The sequence below is a fragment of the Ornithorhynchus anatinus genome, chromosome 8 (genome assembly GCF_004115215.2).
Source record: "Ornithorhynchus anatinus isolate Pmale09 chromosome 8, mOrnAna1.pri.v4, whole genome shotgun sequence".
NCBI classification, from domain to species: Eukaryota; Metazoa; Chordata; class Mammalia; order Monotremata; family Ornithorhynchidae; genus Ornithorhynchus; species Ornithorhynchus anatinus.
The window spans coordinates 2,470,719-2,483,453 of NC_041735.1; the positions used below are offsets into that span (position 1 = coordinate 2,470,719).

Genomic DNA, 12,735 nt, shown 5'->3' on the forward strand with positions numbered 1-12,735 from the left:
CCCCACGTGGGACGATCTGATTACCCTGTTTCTACCCCAGCGCTTAGAACAGTGCTCTGCACATAGTAAGCGCTTAACAAATACCCTAATTATTATTATTATACAAGCCAATCGGTTTAGGCACAGTCCCGGTCCCACATGGGCCTCACAGTCTCAATCCCTATTTTACAGATGAGGTAACTGAGGCACAGAGAAGTTAAATGACTTGCCCAAGGTTACACAGCAGGCAAGTGGCGGATCTGGGTTTAGAACCCGTGACCTTCTGACTCACAGGCCCATGTTCTAGCCACTCCGCCATGCTGCTCCGGTTGCCCGTCTAAGGCTGTGGCATCCCGGAGGGGGAGTTTTGTCTTTAAAAGAATGCTCACTGTGGGCAGAGAATTTGACAGTTTATTGTGGTATTGTATTCTCCCAAGCACTTAGTGCAGCGTTCTGCACACAGTAAGCGCTCAATAAATACAACTGAATGAATGTAGTCCCAGGCACTAATCTCCCAGTGCCCATCCAGTGAGGAGCCTGGTTTACCTTACCAGGACGCCCTCCTCCACAGCAGGAATGTCCTCAGATCCAGCCAGAATGGCCTAGTGGCTAAAGCCCAAGCCTGGGAGTCTAAAGGACCTGGGTTTGAATCCCAACTCTGCCACTTGCCTTCTGTGTGACCTCGGACAAGTCACTTCACTTCTCTGAGCCTCAGTTCCCTCATCTGTAAAATGGGGATTAAGACTTTGAGCCCTACGTGGGACATGGCCTGACTCCAACCTGATTAGTTTGGATCTACCCCGTCACTAGTACAGTGCCTGGCACATAGTAAGCGCTTAACCGATGCCATATATTAAAAAAAAAAAAGAGCTGGTTCCCCAAGAATAAGCCCAGTCATCGGAGTGGGAGCCTAGAGTCCAACGTCAGTCAGTGTGTCCTCCTGATTTGCTCCCTTTCTTCATCCCTCCTTCCCAGCCCCACAGCACTAGGTCCACATCTTTCATTTATTTATTTATATTAATGCCCGTCTCCCCCTCTAGACTGTGAACTCGTTGTGGGCAGGGAACGCGTCTGATTATATGGCTGTATCATCCTCTCCCAAGACAAAGTCGATTCACCTGTGCTGGGCAGCAGCCGTCTGGGAAGGAGTCAAAGGCGGATGATCAAGTGATCGAAACACCTATCAAAGATAACGGCAGAGACTCAGTTTGACTGCAATTTTAATTTGATTTATTTGTACTGAAGTCTGTTTATTTGTATTGAGGCCCAGACTGTGAGTTGGTTGTGGGCAGGGATTGTCACTGCTATTGTTGTATTGTACTTTCCCGAGTGCTTAGTACAGTGCTCTGCACAGTAAGCTCTTAATAAATACGGTTTAATAAATGAATGAATACTGAGCAGAAGAAGACAATGGTAAACCACTTCCCTATCTTTACCAAGAAAACTCAAGAGGTGCACATACCAGAACGAGTTTGTGACAGAAGAAGGGATAATTCCGGAGAGGAGATGCCCAGGGAGCCGCTATGGGTCGCTCTGACTCGACGGTATTTCAAGATGAAGATGAAGACTCTCCCAGGTGCCTGGTACAGTGCTCTGCACGTAGTAAGCGCTCAGTAAATACCACTGACTGACTGATTAACCACTAGGCCATGTTGCTTCTCTGGGCACTGGGCCCAGCAAGGAACCCCCATGCCCACCCAAGGGGCTGCTGAAAATGGTGAACACAGAAGGGTTGGAAACAGGAAGGGAGGCAGAACAGACTTTCCAAACCTGAAGCTCAACTTACTTACTAACTTATTTAGTAAGTTACTTAGTTACTTACTATGCTCAGCTTACTAAGATCAAGCTCTTACTTTTGTGCTCTGCATTCATTAAGCGCTCAAGAAATACAACTGAATGAAATGAATGAATTGGGAGGGTGGGTGGGTTGCTAGGAGGAAACAGCAACAGCAGATGGACCAGCCTACAGAGCAACAATTTGGACAGGGGCTGCTCTCTTCTGGCGAAGGCAATCGATCAATCGATCAATTGTATTTATTGGGCACTTACTGTGCGCGGAGCACTGTACTAAGCACTTGGGAGGATACGATTTAACAGAGTCGGTAGACACGTTCCCTGCCCACACTCTAGACTAGCTCACAGTCTAGAGGGGGGAAAAAAACAACCGTCACGTAAATAGAAATCGCAATCCACATCGAGGGGGAAGAGGACTGATTAGATTTATGAGATCTGTCGATCCGTTGTCAATCAATTGTCATTCCAAGGTCACTCTCACTATCGATCCATTGTCAACCCAATGTCAATCCCACTGTCGATCCAGTGTCATTCTCACTGTCGCTCCAAGTTGTTCACTCTCACTGTCAATCCATTGTCAATCCCACTGGTCTTTCTCCACCGCTCTGGCACCCGGGGCAGAATCTGGTCTCTGCCCCCAACCGCTGACGGTTCGGTTGCCCGGCTGGGCCCGATCTCCTGCGGGCCTCAGGGCCGTGTCCTGGCTGTTGCCGATGAAGTAATAAACTGCAGGTGTTCTTGGTTTGGCCACGTACGAATACAGGGGCTCATCCTTGGGCGACAGGAAAGGCATGTGACTGGTCCCATAGGGTGCGACTGGAAGAGAGGACATTTATATTAATGTCTGCCTCCTCCTCTAGACCGTAAGCTCATTGTGGACAGGGAAAAAGTCTGTTTCTTGTTCTATCGTACTCTCCCAAGCACTTAGTACAGGTTCTGCGCACGGTAAGCGCACATTCATTCATTCAGTTGTATCTACTGAGCGCTTACTGTATGCAGAGCACTATACTAAGCGCTTGGGAAAGTATAATACGACAATAAACAGTGGCATTCTCTGCACACAATGAGCTCATAGTTTAGAGGGGGTGAGGCAGATATTAATACAAATAGATAAAATGACAGATATACACATGCCTGCTGTGGGGCTGGAGGGGAAAGAGCAAAGGGAGCAAGTCAGGGCAACACGGAAGGGAGCGGGAGATGAGGAAAAGTGGGGTGTAGTCGGGGAAGGTCTCTTGGAGGAGATGGGCCTTCAGTAAGGCTTTGAAGGAGGGGAAGGTAACTGTCGGTCGGATTTAAGGAGGGAAGGCAATCCAGGTCAGAGGCAGAACAGGTGTCAGGGGTCAGCGGCGAGACAAGGCAAGGTCAGGGCACAGTGAGAAGGTTAACAATAGAGCGAAGTACGCAGGCTGGGCTATAGAAGGAGAAAAGCAAGGTGAGGTAATAATAATGTTGGTATTTGTTAAGCGCTTACTATGTGCAGAGCACTGTTCTAAGCGCTGGGGTATCAGCACAAGGGAATCAGGTTGTCCCACGTGGGGGCTCACAGTTTTAATCCCATTTTACAGATGAGGGAACTGAGGCACAGAGAAGTTAAATGACTTGCCCACAGTCACACAGCTGACAAGTGGCGGAGCCGGGATTCGAACCCATGACCTCTGGTAGGAGGGGGTAAGGCCTGGCACAAGTAAACACTTAACAAATACAATTATTATTATTCTGGTTCATTCAATCATATTTATTGAGCGCTTACTGTGCTCAGGGCACTGTGCTAAGTGCCTGGTACAGTACAACAGAACAATATAACATACATATTCCCTGCTCACAACGAGCTTACAGTAGAGAGGCAGAGAAAAGAATTAATATAAATAAATGACAGATACGGACATGAGTGCTGTGGGTCTAGGAAGGGGGATGAATAAAGGGAGCAAGGCAGGGTGATACAGAAGGGAGGAAAGGGGGGCTTAGTCAGGGAAGGCCTCTTGGAGGAGATGTGCCTTCAAAAAGGCTTTGAAGTGGGGGGAGAGTCATTGCTGACATAGCCCCCACCCCGGAAAGGATGCTGAAACGCCTACCGTGGCCCGGTGAGTGACCACTTACAGGTACCAGCGTGGGCAAGGAGGGAGAGACTTGAGGCCAGAGAGTGAGACGCTTAACACGTTTGGACCCGGAGCCCACAGAGAAAGCGACAGTTGATTCTAACAAGGGCAAGGCTGCTTTCTGGTATTTTTCTGGCGTGAATATTAATACAATTCGGAGAAGGCGCTGAACGAGAGAAGCAATACGGCCTAGTGAAGGAAGGAGGAGGAGAGAAGGAGAATGGCCTAGTAGAGAAGGAGCGTGGCGTAGTGGAAAGAGCCCGGGCCTGGGAGTCAGAAGGTCATGGGTTCTAATCCCAGCTCTGCCACTCGTCTGCTGGGTGATCTAGGGCAAGTCACTTCATTTCTCTGGGCCTCAGTTACCTCATCTGTAAAATGGGGACTGAGACCGTTAGCTCCACGAGGGACCAGGGAATCTGGCCAATCTATTTTGCTTGTATCTAGCCCGGCACTTGTTACATTGCCTGGCACGTAGGAAGTGCTTAGCAAATACTATTATTGATATTATTATCATTAGTGGGTAGAGCTCAGACCTGGGAGTCCAGAAGGATCTGGATTCTAATCCCGGCTCTGCCACTTGACTTTTATGTGACCTTGGCAACGTCATTTAAGTTCTCTGGGCTTCGGTCAATTCATCTGTAAAATGGGGATTAGGGCTGTGAACCCCATGTGGGACATGGACTGGGTCCAACCCAATTTGCTTGGATCTACCCCAGTGCTTAGGACAGTGCCTGGCACACAGTAAGTGCTTTAATACCATTAAAAAACCAAAAAAAGATAATTCTTCAGATTTCACCCAAGAGAGCACCACGTCCTTTAGCCTTCATCTCTGCCCTAACAATAATAATAATAATTGTGTAATTTGTTAAGAGCTTATTATGTGCCAAGAACTGTACTAAGCACTGGGTTGGGTGCTAGCTAATCAGGTCTCACTTGGAGCTCACAGTCTAAGTAGGAGGGAGAACAGGTATTGAATCCCCATTGTGCAGATAAGGGAAACTAGGCACAGAGAAGTGAAGTGACTTGCCCAGGTTCACAGTGCAGACAAGTGGCGGAGCCGGGATTGGAACTCAGGTCCTTCTGACCCCTTGTCCTTCCTTGTGGACAGGGATTGTGTCTACCGAGTCTGTACTATTATTCTTCCCCAAGCGCTTAGTAGAGTGCCTTGCACAAAGTGAGCGCTTAATAAATGCCGTCGGTCGATTGACTGACTGACTGACCGGTCCCTGAAGGACAGCTCAGCTCTCTAGACTGAGAGAGCTCATGACGGGCCGGGAATGTGTCTCTTATATCGTCGCACTGTACTCTCCCAATCGCTTAGTCCAGTGCTCTGCACTCAGTAAGCGTTCAGTAAATACGACTGACTGACTGACTCCACTGCCAGTCCTAATAATAATAATAATATTGGTATTTGTTAAGCGCTTACTATGTGCCGAGCACTGTTCTAAGCGCTGGGGTAGACATAGGGGAATCAGGTTGTCCCACGTGGGGCTCACAGTCTTAATCCCCATTTTACAGATGAGGGAACTGAGGCACAGAGAAGTTAAGTGACTCGCCCACAGTCACGCAGCCGACAAGTGGCAGAGCTGGGATTCGAACTCATGAGCCCTGACTCCAAAGCCCGTGCTCTTTCCACTGAGCCACGCTGCTTCTCCGACCCTTGGCCAGAAACCCCAAGAAAAGGTTTTCCTGTTTCGGGGAGTGGGTCCCCACACACACGTGAGCTATGAGTCCCTGGGCCGCCTAACGCCCTCCTCCTCGGGCCCAAAGCGGTCTATTCTCCCAAGCGCTTAGTTCAGTGCTCTGCACACAGTAAGCGCTCAATAAATACCATCGATGATGACAACGAGGATGCTTACTCTCCTCCACCGAGGCAGGGTCGGGGATGTCCCTGAAACGAGACAGAGGAAGCCGGGTTAACGGTTGGCACGGCCCAGTGGGAAACAAGAAAACGACCTACCGCGCTCCGTACCTTGGCTGCGGGGTGGACAGCGGTTCTGCAAGAGATCAAGCCCAAGGTCAGTATTTGAATCATTCCAAATGCGTCCGTCTCGGGCCCGAGCCGGTCTCTGTGGCGGCTTACCTTCGAGCTTGCGGTCTTTTGCTCGCAAACACCAGACCAGCCCGATGGTGGCCAGGATCCCCGCTGCGCCGGCCATGGCAACCGGTACCAACCACCACACGTAGGAGCCTGAGAGGAAAAGGGAAAACCACCAGTCGTGGGAGGGCGGGATGCCAGTGGGAGATCCCTCCTCTCGTCTTGGAACAGTTGACCCCAACGTTCAGGGTCCCGGCAGGTCCAAGCCTCCCCTGGCAAGTTCACTCTCCCGGAGGGTGGCCAAGCCCCCCCAGCTGGCACTTTTCTGTGATACTTGTTAAGCGCTTACTATGCGCCGGGCTCCGTACTAATCGCTGGGGTGGATTCAAGCTAATCAGATTGGACACAGAAAACGCAGTCGCCCGGATAATGCCCTGGGCGTTTAGGGGGCACCGCTGAGACCCCTGGCATTCCGGCCTCTACTCTTGCCTCCGTCGGCAGGAAGAAATAATAATAATCGTAGCAACAATAATAATAATAACTGTGGTATTTGTTAAGTGCTTGCTATGTGCTAAGCTCTGTTCTAAGCACTGGCGTAGTAGATACAAGGTAATTAGGTTAAACGCAGTCGCTTGTCCCACGTGGGGCTCACTTGCTTAATCCCCGTTTTACAGATGAGGTAACTGAGGCACAGAGAAGTGACTTGCCCACAGTCACACAGCAGACAGGTGGCAGATCCGGGATTAGAACCCATGTCTTCCATCTCCCCGGCCCGTGCTCTTTCCACTAGGCCACGCTGCTTCTTATGGAAAGTCCGACATCAACGACCAGGGCCCCTCCTATTACTGGATTCATTTCTGAGGTTATGGAGTTCCTACTTGCCCCCAGATGACTTCTGAAACTTCCTGACACCCTGAGTCATCACGATGAGTGTCCAACAACGTATTACTAAACCGTAAGCTCGTTGTGGGCAGAGAGTGTGTCTGTTTATTGTCAGATTGTATTCCCCCAAGCGCTTAGTACAGTACTCTGCATATAGTAAGTGCTCAATAAATACAACTGAATGAATGAATGAATGTGCCAGAACACAAAAAACTAAAACGAGTTGCTTGAAGTCCTTGGCAGTGAGCGACTCTTCTGGCAGCCCGGAATTGTACCCACATAAAGCGACACATGAGACTGAAAATGAACTGGGCCTGAGGCCCAAATTGCTCTTTTGGATTTCTCACGAGAACTGTTTGTTTTTTTTTTTAATGATTTCTGTTAAGCGCTTATCATGTGCCGAGCGGCATTCAATAAATACCACTGAATGAATGAACGAACGGATCTTGGGTGAATTAGCCATCCGGTAGCCTACCTGTCTGTCTCTCTTGGCTGGCCCACACTCTAGTCACCATCAGCGTTGTGTTACCAGCCACTTTCCAGACGACTTTACCCGAGTACGAGGCGCTGACGACGCACACGTACATCCCACTGTCAGAGGCGCTGACGTTAGCGAGGATGAGGCGGTGTTTCTGAGCACTGTCTTTCGGACTTGAGTCGTTCCTGTATTCGAATCTGCCTTCCGTCTCCTCTCCAAAGCAGCAGTGCTGGTTGAAATGAAAGACGTACTGATCCATCGTTAAATAATTCAGACACGTGCTGGGCAGTGAATCTTTTACCCAGTAAACAGTAAAAGGGATGTTGTCCTTGATGATCATTTCAAATTCACACCGGAAGGACACGGTGCTGTCTTCTTTAACTGAGATTGTCTCTGACTGGAGCACTTGGTTCCTGAAGATCATGGCCTCTGGAAGTCAAAATGGAACACGAGATGGGACTGCCTGAATTCATCCCCCCCAGACTGAATCTCGGAAACGATTTTCCACCCTGTCGGCCGGCTCGAATATAAACGCTGACACGTGGGCCCGGTTGCAAAGGAAGTTGGAGGGGGCTGGAGGAGAATCAGGCTGAGGGGTGAGTCATATCACTCAGCAGAGTCTTTTCTTTTTTTCAATGGCATTTGTTAAACGCTTACTACGTGCCAGCAAGCAGTGGATTGGCCACAGTCCCCGTCCCACATGTTTCAATCCCCCTTTTACAGATAAGGTAACTGAGGCACAAAGAAGTGAAGTGACTTGCCTAAGGCCACTCGGCAGACAAATGGCGGAGCTGGGATTAGAACCCATGACCTTCTGACTCCCAGGCCTGTGTTTGTGTGTGTATGTGTCTGTGTATGGAAAGGTCTGGGAGGAAGTTGCCAATTCTGAGTGTATCCCTGTTCTCTCTTGTACCCTCCTACTCTGAAGTAATAATAGTAATAATAACGTGTGGCATTTCTTAAGTGCCAGGCACCGTACTAAACACTAGGGTGGATACAAGCAAATCGGAGAGGACACAGTCCCTGTCCCACGTGGGCTCGCGCTCTCGGTCCCCGTTCTACAGATGAGGTAACTGGGCCACGGAGAAGTGAAGTGACTTGCCCAAGGCCACACAGCAGACAGGTGGGGGAGCCGGGATTAGAACCCATGTCCTTCTGACTCCCAGGCCGGGGCTCTATCCGTTACACCATGCTGCTTCTCTAGCACCCGGCAAGCCAAACTGACCGGTGATCCCGAACTGACCGGGTTCGTTCTCGGTCCTCCCCTCCGCCCACTGAGCCCGGCGACCCACCTGCACTTCTGTTGAGGATCGCCACCAGGAAGAAATCAAACATGTCGCAGGTGGATCGATTGGAGAAAAATGGCTTTTGCACCGGGGAGGCGGAATCATGCAGTTTGCAAGCGAACATCCCTCCTCTGTCAGAAGGCACATGGAGGCGGGTAATGGTCCCGCACTGACCGTCGATGGGGTCTGGGCGCTTTGGGTCTCTCACTCTGAGATCGCAGTTGGAATAACTGATACTGTTGGATTCGATGGTGAACCAGTCAGTGGATTGGCCATCAGTAGACTGAGAACATTTCAGAGACACGTCTCTTTCCCGGTGAAGAAAGATCATCTTGCCTGCCACTGAAGGGGAAAGACGACACCCCATCAGTGGGGTGGGACCGCAGAACAACCTGGCCCGAGAAGCAGGGTCGCCTAGTAGTTGGAGCACGAGCCTGGGAGTCGGAGGACCTGGGTTCTAATCCTACCTCCACCACTAGTCTGCCGTGTGACCTTGGGCGCTTCACTTCTCTGTATCCCAGCGACCTCAAGAGTGAAAGGGAGATTTATGTGCAACATGGACAGTTTCCAATCTAATTAGCTTGTATCTACTCCGGTGCTTAATACAGTGCCCGGCACATAATAATAATGGTATTTGTTAAGCGCTTACTATGTGCCAGACACCGTACTAAGTGCTGGGGTGCATACAAGCAGATCGAGTTGGGAACAGTTCCTGTCCCACATGAGGCTCGTAGTCTCATTTACAGATGAGGTAACCGAGGCAGAGAAGTGAAGTGGCTCGCCCAAGGTTATGCAATAGACAAATATTGGATGTGGGAGTAGAACTCATAACATTTTGAGCCCAAGGCTCATTCTCCATCCACCACACCGTGCTGATTCTCTTATTTTTTGTTGTCGAGACATTTCCGACCCTTAGGGACACCGTGGACACGTGTCTCCTAGAACGCCCACCTCCATTTGCAATCATTCTGGGACTGGATCCATAGAGTTTTCTGGGTAAAAATACGGAAGTGGTTTACCACTGCCACTTTCCGCACAGTCAACTCGAGTCTCCGCCCTCGACTCTCTCCCGTACCGCTGCTGTCCGGCATGGAGGAGTTTTGACTTGTAGCCCTCCGCTCCTTACAATAATAATAATAATAAAGTTGGTATTTAAGTGCTTACTATGTGCAGAGCACTGTTCTAAGCACTGGGGTAGACACAGGGAAATCAGGTTGTCCCACGTGGGGCTCACCGTCTTCATCCCCATTTTACAGATGAGATAACTGAGGCACAGAGAAGTTAAGTGACTCGCCCACGGTCACACAGCTGACAAGTGGCAGAGCCGGGATTCGAACTCATGACCTCTGACTCCAAAGCCCGTGCTCTTTCCACTGAGCCACGCTGCTTCCCTAGCCACTGGCCAACCTACTAATGGAATGGACAGGCCTCTGCTTGACTCTCCATCCCGCAGTCGAGACTGGAAACTCTCCAGGTGCGACCCTGTGAGGGTGCTGATTATAATAATAATAATAATGTTGGTATTTGTTAAGTGCTTACTATGTGCAGAGCACTGTTCTAAGCGCTGGGGAAGATACAGGGTCATCAGGTTGTCCCACGTGAGGCTCACAGTCTTAATCCCCGTTTTACAGATGAGGTAACTGAGGCACAAAGAAATGAAGTGACTTGCCCACGGTCACACAGCTGCCGAGTGGGATTCGAACTCATGACCTCCGACTCCCAGGCCCGTGCTCTTTCCACTTAGCCACGCTGCTTCTCAAGCTCTAGTAAGTGCTTAACAAATTCCAGGTAAAAAAACAAACCCAAAAAAGCTGACCCTCCAGCAAAGGCCCAGGCCAAACTCAGAAACGTGAGATCAGCGAGTGTCTCACTGGTCCACCTGGTCAAGAGTGATGCTCCTCACTGGCCCAAGCTCATTCATTCATTCAAGCTTATTTATTGAGCACTTACTGTGTGCAGAGCACTGTACTAAGCGCTCAGAAAGTACAGTACAGCAATAGTAATACAGCACAATTCACCCCGGGCAGCGGGGTGACAGAGAACGGGAAGTAGCATCAGCATGGTCAAGAAGGATGACGAACCCAGTGGTTCTGTGGTTTGCTTTGAGAAGTTCAAGTCCTAATCGGGGTGCTTAGTTGGTGATTCTGGTATTTGTTAAGCGCTTACTATGTGCCAAGCACTGTTCTAAGCGCTTGGGGAGATACAAGGTCATCAGGTCGTCCCACGTGGGGCTCACAGTCTTAGTCCCCCTTGTACAGCTGAGGTGACCGGCCCAGAGAAGTGGCTTGCCCAGGGTCACACAGCTGACGAACGGCGGAGCCGGGATTAGAACCCATGACCTCTGACTCCCAAGCCTGTGTTCTTGCCACTAAGCCACGCCGCTTCTCTACTTCCAATGAGCCGGTCGGCGATAAGGGGGTTTCACCCTGTAGATCGGATCGGTGTGTTAATTCCTTTCAGCTTGATCAAGAGAAGAATCTTTCCTCTCCCCTAGCTCTGTCCCTGGGGATTTTATCTGCGCTTAGAACACATGACTGGGTTAGTCCCGTCGAGGGGAGCTTGGGCCTGGGAGACAGGAGACTTGGGTTGCTTCTTCTTCAACAGTATTTGTCGAGCGCTTACTCTATACTAAGCGCTTGGAATGTACAGATCGGTACCAGATAGAGACAGTCCCCGCCCTCTGACGGGCTTGCTTCCTCTCGTATGCGTAAGGAACGTGTCTACTAACTCTGTACCCTTCCAAGCGCTTCGTCCGGTGCTCCGTACGTAATAAGCACTCAATAAACAGCACCGATGGATCGATTCTAGCCTCAGCTCTGTCATGGCCCTGCTGCGCAAGCTCAGGCAAGTGGCTTACCCTCTCTGGTCTCTGGTTTCCTATATGTAAAATGGAGCTCGCCCCTTCTCCCCGGCCCTGGACGTGTCTCCATGTCCGCCACCCCGGCCTGATGGGTGTGTGCGGATCTCATTTCTGCCTCGGCCTGGTTTCCGGGGAGCACACGCCAGGCTCTCCCTCTTACTGCGCGCGAGATCAGGCAACAGAATCAATCAGTCAGCCAGTCGGTGGTATTTACCGAGCACTTACTCTGAGCAGGGCACTGTATTAAGCAGAGAAGCAGCGTGGCTCAGTGGAAAGAGCCCGGGTTTAGGAGTCAGGGGTCATGGGTTCTAATCCCGACTCCTCCACCTGTCAGCTGTGTGACTTTGGGCAAGTCACTTCACTTCTTGGTGCCTCAGTGACCTCATCTGTAAAACGGGGATGAAGACTGTGAGCCTCCCACGGGACAGCCTCATCACCTCGTATCTCCCCCGGCGCTTAGAACAGTGCTCGCCACATAATAAGCGCTTAACAAATGCTTTATCATGGGGCTCACAGTGTCAATCCCCATTTTTCAGGTGAGGTAACTGAGGCCCAGAGAACTGAAGTGATTTGCCCTAGGTCACGCAGCAGACGAGCAGCGGAGTCAGGATTAGAACCCGTGACTTTCTCACTCCCGGGCCCGTGCTCCATCCCCTCCGCCACGCGGTAGTGCCTTAGCCTCGTCTGGGGTGAAGCTGCCTTGGTGAGGGTGGCCCGGCGGACGGCGTCTTCGATTCTCATTTTGGACTCCCCGCCCACACCCTCCGGCGCCCACCAACGCACGACGCTCGCTACCCCGAGAAGCGCATTCTTCAAGCACTAAGAGCTTACATGTCCCTTCTCCCAGAAGAGCCAGCAACAATCCCAGCCACATTCTGGAGCGAAAGAGCCGATCCAGCCTCCCTCCTGCTTGCATGGCTCCGAGTGGCTCGTCAGGGTCCAGAATAGAGAAGCTATTAGGCGGGGGAAGGAAGTGACAGCCTCTTGGTCGGTCCTTAGTTGCAAGATATCTCTATTTCTCCTCATGTCATGCTTCCTTTTTCATGCCTCTTTTTTCTTCCCCTTTCCAACTCACACCACTCAATTCAGCCGTAAGTCATGCTCATTCACTCATTCAATCGTATTTATCGAGTGCTGACGATAATAATTAATAATAATAATGGGATTTTTAAAGTGCTGTCTACGTGCCGGGCACCGTGCTAAGGTACTGGGTTAGATACAAGCTCCCCCCTTTTTTTTCCCTCTGCTCCCTCTACCCTCCCCCTTCACCTCTCCGCAGCTAAACCCTCTTCTCCCCCCTTTCCCTCTCCTCCCTCTCT

At 50.6% G+C, this 12,735-nt stretch overlaps 1 protein-coding gene across 1 annotated transcript; it reads right to left on the reverse strand.

Moving 5' to 3' along the window:
* Window positions 1-2,181: 2,181 nt before the first annotated feature.
* Window positions 2,182-12,348, reverse strand: LOC103166618. Its single transcript, XM_029070917.2, has 7 exons — window positions 12,248-12,348; window positions 8,563-8,898; window positions 7,268-7,699; window positions 5,956-6,063; window positions 5,845-5,869; window positions 5,732-5,763; window positions 2,182-2,589 (listed from the first exon to the last, which is right to left on the reverse strand). Exons 1-7 carry the CDS (start codon window positions 12,330-12,332, stop codon window positions 2,351-2,353), a joined length of 1,257 nt encoding a protein of 418 aa, XP_028926750.2. The 5' UTR covers window positions 12,333-12,348; the 3' UTR covers window positions 2,182-2,350.
* Between the last annotated feature and the right edge of the window lie 387 nt (window positions 12,349-12,735).

Coding starts and splice junctions, on each gene's coding strand:
- LOC103166618 (XM_029070917.2), bottom strand. CDS start 12,332: ATGCAAGCAGGAGGGAGGCTGGATCGGCTCTTTCGCTCCAGAATGTGG. Junction 6,064..7,267: donor CAGCCAAGAGAGACAGACAG/GTAGGCTACCGG, acceptor TTTTCCTCTCAG/GCTCCTACGTGTGGTGGTTG. Junction 5,870..5,955: donor AAAAGACCGCAAGCTCGAAG/GTAAGCCGCCAC, acceptor GATCTCTTGCAG/AACCGCTGTCCACCCCGCAG.